This window comes from Alexandromys fortis, unplaced genomic scaffold, assembly GCF_014885135.2.
Source record: "Alexandromys fortis isolate MF-2015 unplaced genomic scaffold, M_Fortis_MF-2015_v1.1 scaffold_68, whole genome shotgun sequence".
Taxonomy (NCBI): domain Eukaryota; kingdom Metazoa; phylum Chordata; class Mammalia; order Rodentia; family Cricetidae; genus Alexandromys; species Alexandromys fortis.
Window position 1 is genome coordinate 6,043,257 of NW_026067948.1, and position 18,118 is coordinate 6,061,374.

General features: G+C 42.6%; 1 protein-coding gene across 2 annotated transcripts in view; it reads left to right on the forward strand.

The window, feature by feature from the left end:
- Positions 1-4,793: 4,793 nt before the first annotated feature.
- Positions 4,794-18,118, forward strand: part of Ptgfr (prostaglandin F receptor) — a 30,379-nt gene continuing 17,054 nt past the window's right edge. Inside the window, exons 1-2 of one of the 2 annotated variants that reach the window (XM_050149546.1) lie at positions 4,794-4,941; positions 6,436-7,305. In XM_050149546.1, coding sequence (XP_050005503.1) covers positions 6,508-7,305 — 798 coding nt within the window. In that variant the 5' untranslated portion in view covers positions 4,794-4,941; positions 6,436-6,507. Of the gene's footprint in view, positions 4,942-5,925; positions 6,059-6,435; positions 7,306-18,118 lie in introns of those variants that run through there. The other variant, XM_050149547.1, reaches the window with a different exon arrangement.

Here is an 18,118-nt window from a genome sequence, read left to right on the forward strand (position 1 = left end):
CTCTGTGTTACACCCTTACTGGGTTGTCTATGGTTGAAGACCTCAAGTTACATTGGACTAGAAGTCTAAGTTATTCCAGTCATGATTGTGGTTACATCTGCAATAACTCCTGTCAGAATTACAGTAACAATCCCCTTCCTCATTGTCTCCAGTATGTTTTGGCTCTTGTCTGACATACCTTTCCACACAGCTAGATTGGTCTTTGGTATACCAGCCATGAAGGACACTGACCAAATTCATAATTCAAGTTTTTTTTCACACACGATGTTGGTATGTAACCTAAGGAAATTACCAGATTCCTTAATCTTTGTTTTCTTCCTTGTAATGATGAAAAGAATCACTATCCACACCACAGTCTTGTTAACAAGGATTAAATTAAGTAGTTAAAACGGTATCTAAAGCTCTGTCTGTAGTTGCTGTTGCTATATCTTTATATAATACCATGTGATTTTATTAGTCCCCAATTTACAATGGAAATACATTCCTGTTTCCTCCAAACACCTTCTTGGATTCTCAGTCCACAGGAGGTTAATACTTTTTCACATGTATCACTTTTGGGAAAGCTTTTAAACAAATGTTGAACAGAATTCTTTTAAAAAAAAATCAATCAAGACTGTCAATCTTCCAGAAAGTAGATAATGGTCTTAGGCCCCTCTCAACTCTAGACCCACTAAGAAGTACTATGTGAGAGGTGCTCTTGCCAATGCTTTCCTACTTCACCTAGCTTCCTGTTTAAGCCTTCTCGGTCCACCCAGCTACTTCTCCCCCAAGGCTTGCCTCTCATCCCTCACCCTTTGAAGGCTTTGCTTCACATCCTTAGCTTATGAAATATGCAAAACTTCATACAAAATTCTCTCATTTTTTTTTACAATCTTGCCCTGATCACTCAGACAATAACTGACTCCCAGTCAGTCTTCAGAGATCTGTATTGTACAGAAAGACTGATGTGTTGTAGGCTATCAATCATCATATTATTGGCACCTTTGTATGCTGTGATAGGTCTTTAGAAACAAATGAACAAATGAATGAGTTAATGAAGTGACTTAAACACAAGACATGTGACCCTAAGCACAAAGAAGTTAAGTAACTTAGCCTTTTTGTTTTGTTTTCTTTTTTCGAGACAGGGTTTCTCTGTAGTTTTGGAGTCTATCCTGGAACTAGCTCTTGTAGACCAGGCTGACCTCAAACTCAGAGAGATCCACCTGCCTCTGCCTCCTGAGTGCTGGGATTAAAGGCGTGCGCCACCACCACCAGGAAGTAATTTAGCTTCTTGAACAGCAAGCAGATTGTGAGGAAACCAAGTCTGTCTGACTACAGGCTGGTACTCTTCCCAAGTCTTCATGTAGCCCTGGGTTTATTAAAACATGGAGTGCTGTCCTCTATATCCAAGGTTGCTGCTGAGAACTAAACCAGAAGAAAGTCAGACATCTGCATTGTTTTGGTTTGGGTGCAGAAGGTTTTGTAATACCCAATCCACATTCTTTCACAACCTCTAAGGTCAGCCATGACATTTCTTCATTATTATTGTTAACTATATGTGGTGACAGTGTAGAAAGACTAAGAGATAAAGAGAAAGAAAAGTGAGGAGAAGTTGAGGAGAAAGATATTTCGGAGGGCAGGGAGGCTGTTCAACAGCGAAAAAAGCTACTTCCCCAGATTATCCCCTGAATTTCACGTGCATCCTATGATATGCTTGTGCTCAGGCAACACATCCTCCTACATGCACATAAAACAACTAAATAAATGCAATTTAAAAATAAACATTTCTTTTAAAGAAAGATATTTCGGATCTCCTGTCCTGTGGCCAGCCTGTGGTAAGCTCCTTCAGCTGACACATGACTGGCAGCCTGCACTGGTTTCATCCTCACACAGAGGGGAGATGGGGCAGAGAGCTGAGGGAGCAGAACTGTTTGCTCTGGGCCACAGCTCCAGGTGTGGAGAGAAAGGAAATGCTGACTCTTTCAATGTCAAATTGTAGCCCTTGTATCTGAAAGTCAAAAGAGTAGTGATTTCTTTGTCAAGGTCCTGCATGAACTGAGCCACTCCTCCAACCTACTTCGTATCTATTACTTGAATTACTTCTTCAGACTTTCATTCCTTGAGCCAGAGATATTCAGTTGAGTGTTCTTAAAAGTCCTGAACCACTACATGTGCCCAGACAGTGCCTTCAACTTCCAACTCTTTCTGCCTCATTCAGAGGAGAGTCCCTTGAAGGCCCTCTCTAACCTCGAACCCATCCTTTCTTCCCTACATCTGGATCCTGGATCCTAGCCACTCACTCCAGAGCCACGGATTTCTGTGTTTAGGTTGCCTGGTATGTGGTACTTGGTTCCACAACTCTAGGAAGCTAGCACATCCTTCATTAGGTTAGATCCATTGGTTAACTTTATTATGTTTTTAAAACTCACCACTCACAAATGTATTACATATATTAGTTTTTATGTATCAAGTATTTACATAATAAAAATGAAAATATTAGCTCTGTTATTTTCACAACAACCAAACTGCAGCATGTTTCCTCCTTTGATCTTGATGGCAAAGTCAAACCTTTGTGGGTAGTTTAATTAAAATGACAAAACTCGATTCTCAACATTCCTTCTTGATTTTTGTGGTGTTTTATTTCTAATTCAGTGCCACGAAGTATGCACACCTTCTGTCTAAATTCCTCCATATCTAGTCCTGAGTGATGGCTGTTCAGCACACACATGCAGTACGTTACGTCCTTGTCTTCTGAGTGGAGATATCAACGTTGTCTTCTCCATTCAGGATAGAGAGGATGCTGGTATTCTAAACCCCATCACATGCTTGCCGTGGGAGCATGTTCGCATCCTAGCTGTAACCATGCAGTACGGGGCTCTGTGCTTCCTCACATGGAGTTATGTTTGTCTCCTAGAAACAGTACGGGCAGAGGGCTAATTCTCACTGAATCTGTTATTGTATGTGCCGATAAATACCTTTATAGGAGTGTCATCTTCTCACAGGCAACAATAAGATTAGACCTCTTACCCTCTATTCTCTGGTCGGAAAGTTTTCCTTTCTGTGGATCTTCCGGTTTTCAGGAGCTATCTTTGGGGAATATAAGTAGGGGATCAGATTTGGGTTGCACATGGGCTTGGGGTGTATCATTGAAAGTTGTTCATTGTTGACTTTTCCACAACCGCTTGCCCTGATAATATTAATATGTCTGTTGGTCTCAAGAAGACATGTTGACATTTAGGACTTTTAGTGAGCACCCAGGTGAGCGATGTCTTGGGGGAAGGAACCGTGGTACTAAAGAAGGAATTCCAGTTACAGATGGAGAGCGGATTGAAAAAAAAAAAGGGTACAATTTATGTAGTACTTTGAAAAAGGAATCACCCTTGCTTTGATTGGATTAAGAGCTTCAGTTTGACACTGACTGAGCAAGCATGTTTCTTCCTTCTGTGCCCAGCGCCAGGGCAGCTGGTGTGAGATTCCCCTCTCTTCAAGCCGCAGAGCTGCGAAATAGAAACGCTGACTAGAGCATTTATAACTCAGTGGTTTGGCGGGAGGCCATTTGGTGTCCCAGGTGAGGACAGGGAGGATGGCTAAGACCTCTGTAGAGGTTCATTTCAGTGACGGAGGCACAAGGGAAACCATCCGCAGGCTGCACGGTGACTAAGGACTGTTAGTCACTAAGGGAAAGAGTGGCGCTCAGTGTCACATTTTCTACTAATTAAAATATTCAACTCTCTGACCATACCCCAGGAACAGTTTAAAACATGCTATGATAATATCGATTAAAAAGTTCTCTATCTCCACCATGGGTGGGGGGAATGTGCAATTGTTCTTTCCCACAGTTAATGGCTAATTTATTTTATCTCACGTTTGCGCTTTATGATCCCTTTTAAGTTTCAGGAATTCAGAAGCACCTCGTGGTTCTGGAATGGAGAAACAGATTTATCTCGATGTGGCACTGTTCCCCCCCCCCCCCACAGCTAGTGACAACATTTTACTGAATTCAGAAGAGCAGTAATAGAATTGCGTAAGTGTTGGGATGGGAAACGAGATGTTAACAGGTGTGGGGTGATCCGTTATCGGCTGAAAGCAATTGTAGTGGTAAAAAAAAAAGACTCGCACTGTACAAGTTCATTCAACATTACACATTTATGATATAACTGAGTTCAAGTAACAATTTTTCATGAAAAAGAAGCATGTCTTTATTTGATCATTAACGAATTTTTACAAAACCTATTAGGCGCACATCCTTTGCTGTGGATGTCACCTGATATTCTCTCAAGGTCTTTGATGCTACCAAAAGGCCAGCAGGTGGTCAGGAATGTTGGTCACACCCTCTCCTCATTCCCTTCCCAGGCTCCGGTGACAGTGGAGCCCAAATTTGTTCTGCTTACAGCAGCTCTCTGCCACGAAGTTCTCTTTCAAACAGGCAGCCCTTTCTTCCCGTACCCCTTTCTGTTTGGGCTTGGAATGAGTTTATTCTGTAAGCTGCATTCCACAACCGAACACATCAGGGTCGAGACATGCCTTGGTCCTTCTCATTCCTGTCTTGCAGACTCAGAAATGGCCCTTTTTATTTGGAAATGAGTTTAAAACAAAACTTTCCGTAGCTGTCCGGTGGCTGGAAGTATTGTCTGCTGCTGCTGGGTGGCCAAAGCATCAGAGGATCGTGCCTTAGCCTCACTCTGTGCGGAAAAGAAAAGGGGGCGGAGAGGAGAGAGAGACAAGGAAGGGGCGGAGGTCATTGAGTCCTCCACACCGCGGAGGCTGCGAGCAAGCATCGCTAGGTGCCTTGGAGTTCAGGGCACATTTGGGCAAGCAGGTCCTGCGGCGCAGAGAGAACATAGGAAGTCCTGAGCAGCGGAGCCTGAGGTTGCAGCTGCGCGAGGCTGGGTGCGCCATGGCAAGCGGGGCGCAGAGCTCTTCTACTCCGGACACTGCCACTCGGTGGCCCACGATGCCAAGGTAACCAGCAACCCGGGTGGCTGCATTCCCACGGCCGGATTCCCACGGTCCCTGGATTCCCCAGCCGAATCCAGAGTTGATAAACTCCTATGGAGACAGCGGTAGGGGTCCTGGTGGAGAGAGTCTTAATGGCAGTAATTTTGGACCCACTTCGTGGTGCACTGTGTAGAGAGTGTAGAGAGAATGGTGTTTGGGTTGGGCTGTATGGAAGGGGCTCGGTAGCAAGGATCCCTCCACTGGAGAAGCAGGCAAACCCGGCAGGCTACTCTCCTTGAGATTCCCGGCTGACCGCCCTTCATGGTACTTACCGAGTCTGCCCCAGACCTCTGGCGCCCTCCAGGGTGGGAGGGAAAAGAACTCTCGGGAGTTTGAGGAATTGCAAAAAGTTTCAGCAAGCTGGCTAGGGTTTGAGACGATGTTGCAAGCTGAGGCCCCATGGGGTGCGGGGTTTGCAACTGGCGAAAGTCAGCCTGTGAGTAAGACACGGAGGGGGTAGCCAGCCTTTCCCTGGGGCCCATAAAGCCACTGTGCTGTCGGATCCCCGGCCTCCGGGAAAGCTTCTCTGGGAAACCTATCTAATTAGCTACGGAGGAGTGGCTGTGGTCTTGTAACTAGTGAGGGTGCCTTGGGGGGTGGGGGTGGGGGGAAACAATACAGTACTTGTCACTGGGGATTGGACGAACCCGACAGCATCTTTCAGGCCAAAGTGTTGAGGGGACGATGCTTTCCCATTTGCTAGTCTTGCGTAGGGATTTCTGCCCTGGCAAAAGGAGAGCAGGGAAAAGCAGAGCCTTAACACTTTCTTCCAGGAGTCAAAGTGAGCCAGCGTGTCTCTCTCTCTCTCTCTCCCTCCCTCTCTCTCTCTCTCTCTCTCTCTCTCTCTCTCTCTCTCTCTCTCTCCCTCTCCCTCTCCCTCTCTCTCTCTCTCTCTCTCTCTCTCCCCCACCCCCACCCCCACCCCGGAATGAGTGTGTGTTTCTGTGTGTTGTCCTTTCCTGATTTAGGTTTTAGAAGCGTCCTATTTGGCAGGAGTAAGCTAGCTGAAGCCCTGGAAGTTTACATAAGCTGTAGCAGCAGGGCAAGCAGGTGCCTCACCTAGAAGCTCACCTACTTGCAGGTCAGTGCCCCATAAAGAAAATGCCAAGTGCTTAAAGGATTAGTTATTTAAATAAATGGTCCTGCTTCGAAAACTCATTGGATTGAAATCTAATCTTCACGCTTTAGGAAGACATCAAATGATTTAAGATGCCAGTTACACGTCCGAAGGGTTCTCAGAGATTTCTGTCTTTAGAGGGAAGTGAACTGACAGCTGTTAATTTGGGCGGCATCTTTACCTTGAAGAGAAAAAAGAATCCAGCAGATGCATGCTGGTTTCAAAATGCTGCCACCTGACTTATGATAGGCTGGGTAAATTCACCCCAGCCCAGGGTGCTGGGGTTAAATGTCAGATGACCAGCAATTTGGTCTTTTAAATTTCTGTCTTGTATGCTACAGATGTCTGCACTTTGAGACTACACAGTGGTGACGGAGAGATGACCTGAGGGGACTTCTTCTATCTCCACAACAATGTCCATGAACAGTTCCAAACAGCCAGTGTTTCCTGCCGCTGGACTAATCGCCAACACGACCTGCCAAACTCAAAACCGACTTTCAGTATTTTTTTCAATAATCTTCATGACAGTGGGAATCTTATCTAACAGCCTGGCCATTGCCATTCTCATGAAGGCGTATCAGAGATTTAGACAGAAGTCGAAGGCCTCCTTTCTGCTCCTGGCTAGTGGCCTCGTGATCACAGACTTCTTCGGCCACCTCATCAATGGGGGGATAGCTGTCTTCGTATATGCTTCTGATAAGGACTGGATCCGCTTCGATCAATCAAACATCCTCTGCAGTGTTTTTGGGATCTCCATGGTGTTTTCCGGTCTATGCCCACTTTTCCTAGGCAGTGTGATGGCCATCGAACGGTGTATTGGAGTCACCAATCCTATATTCCATTCTACGAAAATTACATCGAAACACGTGAAAATGATACTGGGTGGCGTGTGCATGTTTGCCATTTTCGTGGCTTTGTTGCCCATCCTTGGACACAGAGACTATCAAATCCAAGCATCCAGAACCTGGTGTTTCTACAACACTGAGCACATTGAGGACTGGGAGGACAGGTTTTATCTCTTGTTCTTTTCTTTTCTGGGCCTCTTAGCTCTTGGTGTGTCATTCTTGTGCAACGCCATCACGGGAGTTACCCTCCTAAGGGTGAAGTTTAAAAGTCAGCAGCATAGACAAGGCAGATCTCATCACTTCGAGATGGTCATTCAGCTCCTGGCCATAATGTGTGTCTCCTGCATCTGCTGGAGCCCCTTCCTGGTAAGATCCTAAAGTATTGCCCGTTTCTGCTTTCATGTTCCGTGCAAGGTCTGTTGTCTTTATCAGTGTTGCTGGTCTAGAATGCCAATCTTTTAAATGCTAAAATTGACTCCAAGCACAGCTCTGGACGACGTGTTTATTTTCCCATAGGCCCCCAAATTAAATGTGTTTCCAAACAAGGGTAATCATAGTCTTTCTTGCTTCCACGTGGGACAGTGTGAAGTAGCCTGAGTGGTAGTTTCCATATACCGGGTGTGATTATCCTCTAAAATGTTGATGGAATGAGTGGTGGTGATAGACCATTGTGTCAGAATCAGGTGGGTTTTGATAGAAAGTGACACAGATTTGAATCTGTGGGCGGAGTAGAGAAGCTGCAATGTTACTTCTAACATGTGAAGATGAAGTCACAACTTGCCAATTATGGGATGAGCTGGGCTAACTGACAGGTCAGCCAACCCTGTAGATAAAGAAGAGAAGATCACTAAGGCCGGAATGGTGCTGACAGTGTGTGTGTGTGTGTGTGTATGTGTGTGTGTGATGATTGACGGGTGATGCTGACAGTGTGTGTGTGTGTGTGTGTGTGTGTGTGAGAGATGATTGACGGGTGATGCTGACATTGTGTGTGTGTGTGTGTGATGATTGACGGGTGATGCTGACATTGTGTGTGTGTGTATATGGGGAGATGACTGATGGGTGACGCTGACAGTGTGTGTGTGGGGTGGGGGATGATTGACAGGTGATGCTGACAGTGTGGGGGGCGTGGAGAGCATGATTGACAGGTGATGCTGACAGTGTGGGGGGGTGGAAAGGATGATTGATGGGAAGGTCAGACATTCATCCTTTTACTTTTATTTCTTTAAAAGCTCTGTAGTCAACAGGTACATGTGACAGCTTGGTATTTTAATCTGGAAATAAAGGAATTTGTAAAGCTTTCATATTCTTTTCCAGATAGGAGACAGAAAAACTGTAAGAGAAGCTATGGCCCAAGCTCACTCACCAAATTCACTTTATCTTGAGAGGAATAATAATATTCAATTAGAGAGGAAATCCAAACTTCTGTAAGAGGAAGGGAGAGAGTCAGGTGGTTGCATTCCTTTGCCGCAGTGGTGGGGAAGTGGCTGGCATCCAGAGATGAGCAAGAATCCAGGTTGGACCAAAAGTCGAAATGAGGCAGGAGGAGAATCAAGGTGGAGCTAGAGGCAATGCTGGGTATGGTAATCACAAAGGATGTTAGCTGAAGGTCTGTTGGTCATGCACTGTATCCCAAGTATCCCAGCTGTCTGAGAATGCACAGCTCTGACACACAGCACAGACGGCTGCTGTGCACACAAAAGCTGGTGAGTACGGCTCATGCTCAGGGGCCAAGAAAAGAGACCTGTTTTATGACACTCATTTGTTCTCATTTTATGGCCTTGCAATCTCAGTTAAATTTCTTCAGTTGTTAAATCATTTAGGAATCTATCCACACTTTCCCTGGACTAGCCAGGTAGAATGGTCCACTTCAGAGTGCTGGGCGTATTCGTGACCATTCAGCTTCTGGAAGACTGCATGCTATCTCCCGAGTCTGGAGTCTGCTTTGTCCTTAGTAGCATAAAGTTCTAACTGAAGAACAAAGACTGGATAAAGCATTTTGAATTTCATCAGTGTTTCTTTTGAGTGGTTTAATGTAAGTATATGGTCCTTGGCAAAAGAATTTCTTAAGTTCTTAAACTAATGTGGTTTTTTAAAACACAAACGAGGCTGAGTGAACTGTTCTTAATTTGGTAATTATATGGAGGCAAAATAAAAAGAATGTGGGTAGGAATGTTAGGGAAACTTTGAGTGTGAAGGGTGAAGGCCATAGCTCATAAGCCCCGGCAACAAGAGAATTAAAGGGGACAAGCATTTCAGACAGACCAGGTGTCTTGAGGTGTGTCTGATTTGTCTCCAATCATCATGGAGGTTCTGTTTAGCTCTGGCTTTTGACTTTGAGGAACTGGAGTGGAAGATGACCTCCTGTAAGACCATGGAAGAGTGGAATCCTAGACTCTTGCCATGGATATGTTTACATTTTCTCTTTTCTTGCTGGAAATTTTGGTTTCTTTTATTGATTGGATAGATAATGTGATTTAATTTATATTTTGAATAATTTTCAATGGGTTTTATTTTTATGAGGTCGCTTTCTTCCCTCCTCAACCTCCTTCTCCTTTTGATCAGCATGCTAAGTAAGGCTTTCCTGAGGCATTCCCTTCACTTTCCTTTAGGAACTGTTGACATCCTTATGTGTTTCTGCTTCTAAGATGCTTCCCAGTGTGTAATTCCTCCTGTGTGGGGTGCAGAGGAGACACAGTGCACTCATCTCCCCACCAGCTGGTATTAGGGGTGCTTTCGGCCATTCGAAGGGTTTGCCAAGTGTCTGCCGATCACCCCATTCTGGCTTGTAACCAGGTGGTATGGGATATTTCATTTCATGGAGGAGGGAAATGAAAGTTGCTTTTCCGCAGGAATTGAGATTTAGAAGTCACGAATAAACATTGCATTTGCTTAAAGTATAACTTCCTAGTAACATTAGGTTTTGCCATATCTGTATCTCATAACCGTAATTAAGATGAACTCAGATAAATTCACTGAGTTAAAATTCCAGCCGACAAATGTAAGAAACCACACAAGGCATTTAGCTTAGAGTTCTCCATAGAAATACGCTCACTCCAATCTCTGAGAGCCAAACAACAATTATTAAATGATCTTTTGAGCGTCCTAGGCAAAGTACCTTTACCTGGAACTTCCTAGGTAGACCTGCTGTCCTTGAAGAACTTGTGGTACTGCCTGTCCTCTCCTGCTGTCACCTGAGGGCTGGAATGACAAGCATGTGCCACTGTGCCCAGCTCCAAGTAACCATTTCTTAATAATCTTTGTTTTGCCTTTGTATTTGTATATGCAATGATCCTTTCTAATGCTGTCTTCATAGAATATATAACTTTCAAAGGAGTTTAGTACAATTACTATGCATTTTTCTCAAATTTGGTAGGGCAATAAATACTTGTTAACTGGTTGATTGAAACTTAGGTAGGACGGAAGTCAAGAGATTGGCAATGATTGACCAGAATGGATTCCGAGTTTTGTAGGTAAGAGTTAAGGAAGTACCGAAGTCAAATGGTAAGTTTTACTGTGTTCTACAACGGGACCTGCGGCTTATGAGCTGCTGACATTCAGCTGTCTCTTGGTAGAGGCCAGGTGCTCATTTCACTACCTCTTCAGAAGGATAATTTTAGAGGAAGGAAAAGGAAGTATTTGAGGAACAAGATGATGTCCTTTGTATGGAGTTTACCCAAGAAATGCCTTCTTTTCTATATGTAGAATTGAATTTTATTTTTTTCTGAGGTTGTAACTCTTATGGAAATGCATCTAGTCACCTCTGTAGTTAAATATTTAGTCTTTAAGGTGATTATCATATAGATCAGTTGGGTGGTTAGTTTCACTTTGACTGAAACTGCTGAAGGTCCCAGTGTTATAGTCAGCAGGTTTTACAGAGTGGGGAGCCAATGATGGTGATGAGGATATCTACCCTGTGGCTATTTGGAAAGCCGATTCTCATCAATTTTTAAGAACACTGAATAGAAATCTCTATGTATCTCTGTCCTTGTTTTGGCACTGAAGGACTGTGGATGAATACGAATCTATATGTGTTAAGTGAAAAGAAAATATAGAAAATCCATAAACATGCATTTAGAGCTGGATCTTGGCCAAACATTTCTAATCTCTTCACATTCTGTGTAGATGACAGTCAACCAAAAATCGATTATGTGTAAACTTGTGCCTGTAACATGTGTGTATGTACATAAGTAGTGTGTATATAATGTATGTTCTTTAAAGTTTTTAGTTGTTATCTTCTATTTATTCATTGTGTGTGCAATATAAGCCATGTATATACAAGTACCCTCAGAGGTCAGAAGAGAGCATCAGAGTCTTTGGAGCTGGAGTTACTCAGGGCCTTTGGGAGATAAGCAAGCACTGGGAAATACTGAGTCATCTCTCCAGTGCCATATGTATTTTCAAACATATAAAATACACATTTGTACATCTGCATATACATATATTTATATACACATATGTATACATGCAGAGAGAGATCACACACAATTGTTAAATTATGTACAAAATTAAAACTATTAACTAATACACCTTTGTGTCTGGCCATGTCAAATAGAAGGGATTCCACTGAGATTAGGAGCAAAGTGGACACCAAGCTGCCTAACCATAAGGTATATGCAGAAGACAGCTCAGTCTCAGACAGGGTCAGTGCTTCTCAGTTCAGTGGGAGTGGGGGCTGTCTCTGACTCTGGGGAAGCGTGGAGGTGGGGGAAGGGACTGGTGGAGTGGAGAGAGGGAAAACTTTGGTAGGGATGTGATGTACGAAAGAATAAAAGTTAAAAAAAAATGAACAAACAAACGAAAAGAGCAGAATGGACTCCCACGCTGCTATTTCCTACCTTGGCAAAAGGTGTTTTGTTTTTGTTTCTGCTTGTTTGTGTTTTTTTTTTTTTTTTTTTTTTTTTTTTGTTATCATTGGAGGATTGCTGCCCATTTCCATTGTCTCAGCTGCTTTCCGTCCTAAATGACAGTGAGTCTGTAGAAGATGAGCATCACAGTCAGGTCCCTGGCAGAATCTATGACTCCCGGATTCCGATTCTCTACCGGTACCCAACACACACACCTGGGAGTTCCGTTCAGAAGAAGGAACACAGTAAGTGGGACGGGGCCAGCACCGTGTGAGCCATGCAGGTGAGGGCAGCCTTCTCACACTCGGTAGGCATGCGATGGGGAACAGCAAGGGTCACTGAGTGGCTGGCACAGCAGTGGATTGGAAACTCTAGGAGCACATTCCGACCCCGAGTCTTGGCATCTTTTGCCTAGAACACTTTCCTTACATTCCTGTGACTTTTATGCTGTTTTCTTATTGCTCAAATATTACATTTTCTGGGCAGTCTTAAAAAATAACATTTCAGCAGGGCAGTGGTGGTGCTCGCCTTTCATTGCAGCACTTGGAGGCAGAGGCAGGCAGATCTCTGTGAGTTTTGGGGCCAACCTGGTCTAGAAAGAGAGTTCCAGGACAGCCAGAGCTGTTATACAGAGAAACCCTGTGTAAAGAAATATAAAATAAACACAATAAAGCACATCTTCTCTCATCCCTTCCTCTGCATTATTTCCCTCAAAGCACTCAGAAGTATGTAATATTTCTTAGTTTGTCTGTAGTTATTTGGTTTTTGCCTCTCACATGTAAGCTCCAAAAGGTAGAGGGAGCCGAGCCTTCTTTATTGCTACATCCTCAGTTCTTAGACCTGTTTGGTGCCTGTGGTTGGTTTGTATAGTCTGTGCTAACAGAATATCATGCAAAGGAATGCTTACGGTGTGACCATATTGTCTCAGCTTTGCATTATAAACCATGAACTGGTTGGATTTAGACCTGCAATTCATGATTAGAATTGGAACATCCTGGGAGGAGGAAAACTTCCATCTGGAGGCTCCCAAGCAAGAGAACCTTGGAGAACCCCTGGACATTTTGAAGCCTGAATCTGAATTAGAACTTAGAATCTTAGCATCTAGAAGAATCTTATAGATGAATAAGGCTTGGGATTTTATTATTTATTATTACAATAATCTGTTATGTGTCATTTCCTCAACTAGTCTCAGTGGTCTTTGATGTTGTGCCTTATGGAATTTGTGTTTTAATTTATAAACACTGGGGCATTGGATTAGTCAACAAGTGTTTAACAAAAAGCTAATAAACCAAGCGCCGAATGAGAAGTACTGAGGTAAAAGAAAATAGTAAGGGAAAAATCCCAAAAGGTAGTATAATCTATCCCAATAGTTTTCATTGTCTTTCTCTTCCCCGACACCCTATAATACATGTAGGAATCTTGTCAGGGGGCAAGAGGAAAATATTACTTAGAATAAAGACTTTCAGATATGGCTTGCTCAGTGCCATAAAGTGAAATCTTTACTCTAAATGTTGAAATTTATCTAACATTGGGCTTGATATTGTCATGTCTCCACTGGCTGGTTGAATTAATATGTGTGTGTATTTATCTATTTACCTGCCTAGCTTCCTATTTATATCTTGATTTGTATATTTTTTGAGGCAGGTATTAGATATCCCAGGATGGTCTTAAACTCATTATGACTTCGAACTTCTATCTCCGCCTTCTGAATTGTAACATTACCAGTGTGGGCCACCACACTTGATTTACACAGAGGTGGGGGTCGAATCCAAGGCTTTGTGTATGCTACACAAGCATTTGGTCCATGGGTCATGTTTCCATCTCTTGGTTTGTTTAGTAAGACTAGAAGACAGGGCACATTTTATATTTAGGAACCAATCCTTAGAATAACCAGGTAGCCTGTGTCTGTGGATGGGGATGCATCCCATAGGGAGGGTCTCCTGGATGAGTCTTCCTCAGGGATATTTCCTTCAGGTGAGGGTAGCTACCGTGCCCATGATTTTTCCACTGTTTCTGTCTGTGGTCATTCTATATAGTAAATATATAGGCATAAAACTGGAGAACTCTCACTTGGGACATTTCCACAGGGCACTTCCTGCATTCAGATATGCTGAGGTATCAGCAGAGGGCTTTACTCATAATTTCTTGGCAACTTGTCTTCTGCCTAGTCTTGCTACCCTCATGGACCCACAGTTTGGAAAGGGTTTGATGTACAGACTTCCAACTCAATGCTAATTTCCTGGAAGTCTGTCTGATCCAGTCTTTTCTACATATAAAGTATTTGCCTATAGATTTGAAACAGGACCAGAAAAGCATATTGTACTCTGTATATGGAACTTAACTTGGTTGAGAAAAGTAACCTTCTTCCCCATGGAAAAATCTGCCTAGTGAATGTCAATTAGTTAAAGAAAAGACACCACGAGGCTGAGAAATTACACAAAAATCAGTTGCTTAAAATGAGCAGGGTGGTCCAAAAGATTGTGTTATTTTAAGTTCATTTGTTCTTGGCAAAACAAGATTTCTTGTTTTCAAGAAGAAAGACGTAAAAATGCCCAAAGATGTCACACAGAGACAATGCTTACAAAACATGACTTGAACCATTTAAGTATAAACAAATCAGAAACATGTGAATTATAGTTATGTCCTCGGGTTTTCTGATTTGCTGTGTGGGATTTTCATACATTTAAGGAACAATTCAAGATAAGAATGTTTCCAGATCTTTCTGGATTCACAGACATAATTTTACATGCTTGGACGTATGTGAACAGTAGGTATAGGAAATGCAATCACATCTGTATTTGTTGGGAAGGCCTTAACAGCCACGCCAATTTGTGCTGGCAACCATGTTGTTTATCTGTGTTCGGGAGGGAGTGGGAGAAATTCATCTTTTGATCCTTGTAAGTTTATCTTTCAACGCTTGTACAAACATGTCACTCTGTCTGTGCTCTGACCTGGATGTGAGGGTGTTAATGCCACAGAGGACTGGACACAGTTATGGTTTACACAGATGGGGAGACAGTTTCCTCACTCCTCCTCAAATGAGAACCAGACTGTAAGATGCTGAGAGGGGGTGGGGCTGTGGTGTGACAGTGAAGGGGATGGAGACAATTGGATTCTGTAGGTGCAATCATCCTAGCCTTTTGAGCTGTGTGGAAAACCAAGCCTTCCCTTGAGGGCAGTTAGAGCACAGAGACCGGGAGCAGGACCGTGCACATCACCACCTCTTAGCTATTGCCTTGGAGTGACCCTCAGCTAATTTTGCGCTTATGGGAACTGAATGCAATAAGAATACTTGTTTGAGATATTATTGGGGCAGATCATATGACTTGCTGAAAACCATAACAGAGCCATCGGCACACAGTAGACAGCAACAATAACAGCAGCAGCAACAGCAACAACACTCTGTGAAGCCGTTGCCGTGGTTTCTGCTCACCGTGCTGATGAAATGACTTGTGTTTAATTCAGATGGATTTTTTTCATGCTTTTTCCCCACTGAGAAGGTCTGATTGAGGCACAGGAAAAGGGTAGAAGGTTTTACAGTTTCAGGGAAGTGTTTTGGAAATTTTTACTTGTTCCTGATCCGAATCTTTATTTCAGTGTCTCATCCAAAGTAGATGGCTCCTGCCCATCACTTGCACATTGCTGGGCAAGCCCCCTGTTCTTCACCCTTGGCCGTGTGATTGGAATGATCTGCTCTCATACAAAGTGGGCATCTCAATAGCACCCGCTTTATAGTTTTGTGGCAAAGCTGGGTAGATGAATATGTGTGAAGAAGCACTTAAAAGCGTGTCTCATGTACCTGAAGTGCTATGTGTTTTCAGTTATTATGCTATTATTTTATTGATGCTGTTACTATTAAATGACAATTCTGTCATATAGCAATTTTGTTAATGAGATAACCTAAGGGACTTTATAATCACCGAGTTAATGATATGGGTGTGACACGAGGAGCTGTTTCTCCTACTTTGGAGACTCACTAGTACTTAGTACTGATTTGACAAATTCTTATTAGGTGCTTATCATGTGGCAGGCCCTGTTATATTATTCTTGAATATCAATTGCTATGATTCAACTGTTCCTAAAATTTATATTCTCAAACAAGGGTATTCAAATAAGGTGGAGGGAAGTGTCAGAAGTTGATATAAAGTAATATGAGGTATTTTATTTTGTATGAGATTATCTTTGACAATTTGTACAATGGAAAAGTGTCTAGAGTATGTCTTTTAGAAAGAAAAGTTACTTGACATGGAAACCCAAAGCCAAGGTATGTATGTGTTTAAAACCAAGAAGAGAAAAGAATGTCTACAGACGAAAGGTGTGCGTTGGAGACAGTGTCATTTGTGCAGGTTGTACATCATTAGAATACAGTAGATTGCAGAGAATTCATATTTTTTAAATTGAAAATATATTATTCTCTTATACAAGTTTCCCCTCCCTCCACTCATCCTGGCATGGGTCTGCTGTGAAGTAATATTAATAGATATTTTTCAAGAAATGAAATGAACACTAGAACAATTAAAACATAATAAATATTGAATGATAAATTAATATTTCATACAATCTTTGGATAAGTGACATGACTCAGAATGGAGAAGACACATAAACCATTTGAGAAAAGGGAACTGTAGCAGTTTCTACAACTTTATAAGCATTTAGTCTTGGAAAAGACTAAAAATAATAATTAAAATTTCTATAAATTTTAGTAATAGAAATTGTGAAGCTAAGAAAGTACTTAGATTTTTTCCCTTACTTACTAACTCCTTCACTGCCCTGTTCCTTTCTGAGGGAAGGACTGGGTGTCTCCCAGGTAGGGGCAGAGAAGGCAGTTGGAGAAACCCCCTTGGAAAACAGTTGCTGTGGACTCTCAGGAACAGACTTGCCAGCTTCTTCACAGGCTGCGCTAGAAAGTGGTGAGAGCTTTGCTCTGAATGTAGAAGGTAGAAAGTAAATCCCTGTCCTGAAAAAATATTTGTGTGTAATGAGACTAATTTCTAATGCATGTCTACAATCTGTCTAGTAAATCTAATTGCTACACACAAATCCATTTTTAATATGGGATGGGCATAACAATTTTTCTTTTCTTTCTTCTTCTTGGAACAAGCAAGAAATTAACTGCTCACCAACCATGAAGCCCTGGGTGGAGCACAGACTTACATGCCTGAGCACCAATCATATGCTCGTAGCAGCTACACAGCAGTGACTAGCTGTTGTGGCTATCGCATGTTCATCATTTGGCTTTTCACATTTTCACCTGGCTCAGGTTCAGAAAAGAGAAAGAGAGTTTGAAATGGGTGGATGGCTGGGAGGTGGAAGGCAGGGATGGAGATGGAGAACACTATGTGGGCTGAAGAAGCCTGGCAGTGCATGCGTGTGTGTGTGTGTGTGTGTGTGTGTGTGTGTGTGTGTGTGTGTGTGTGCAGGGCCTGCTTAGGAGCACTGCTGGAAAGCAAGGCTTCCCTCACATCCACAGCTGTTATCACTGAAGAACAATCAGTTTCATGAAATGCATTCTCTTAAGCTACACGGGGAGGCTTCATTAGCTACAAAACCTTTGTTAAAAGCACCGCAGACTGCAAGTCAGATTTTCTAAACCCCGCTACTCTGAGGGAACCACCTTTCATAGTCTACTTGCCTTCTTCTGCTCAGGTAGCATGGGTGGTTGTCACTTTAGGTCTTTGATTAATGGGCTAAAGGTTCTCTGTCCCACTGATTGCTAGGTCTCTTTTGTGCAAGGGCGTATGTATTTTTCTAAGTGGTTTTGAAAAGCTCTTTGGATAGCAAAGAAAAGATAATTCTGATCTTTAAAATAATTGGAAAATGAGTTACACAAGGTTCAGAAATATTTTTTGATTTTTATTGCAATTGAATTTAGTACTTATTTTGTAGGTAGGAAATCGATCAGTCTCTTTTGTGGTTATTGACTTTTGTTTGGTGCGTAGGAAGTGATTTTCTAAGAAAAACTGATGTGACAATATTTATTGTATTCTCTTTTCTAGCACGGACCCTTTATTTTTATATATACTTATCTATAGCCCCATTCATAACTATGTCTTAATCTATGTATATGTCTACATACACATCACATCTGTATCTCTGTCTTTCTATGTGGCCAGCAAGCTCCTAGACTATGCCTGCCTCTGCTTCCCAGTGCTTGGATTAGAGCCTTTTGTAGGTAGGCTGCCTTTCTCCTTCAGGGTTTGGGCCTCATGTTTCCATAGGAAGGACTCTTGCCACGGAATCCTTTCCATAATCCCCATGATGTTTAGGTTTTAAATACATTTACAGCTCAAACTGGCTTGATTTGAAAATTAATAATCTGAGTTTTATTTTGAATA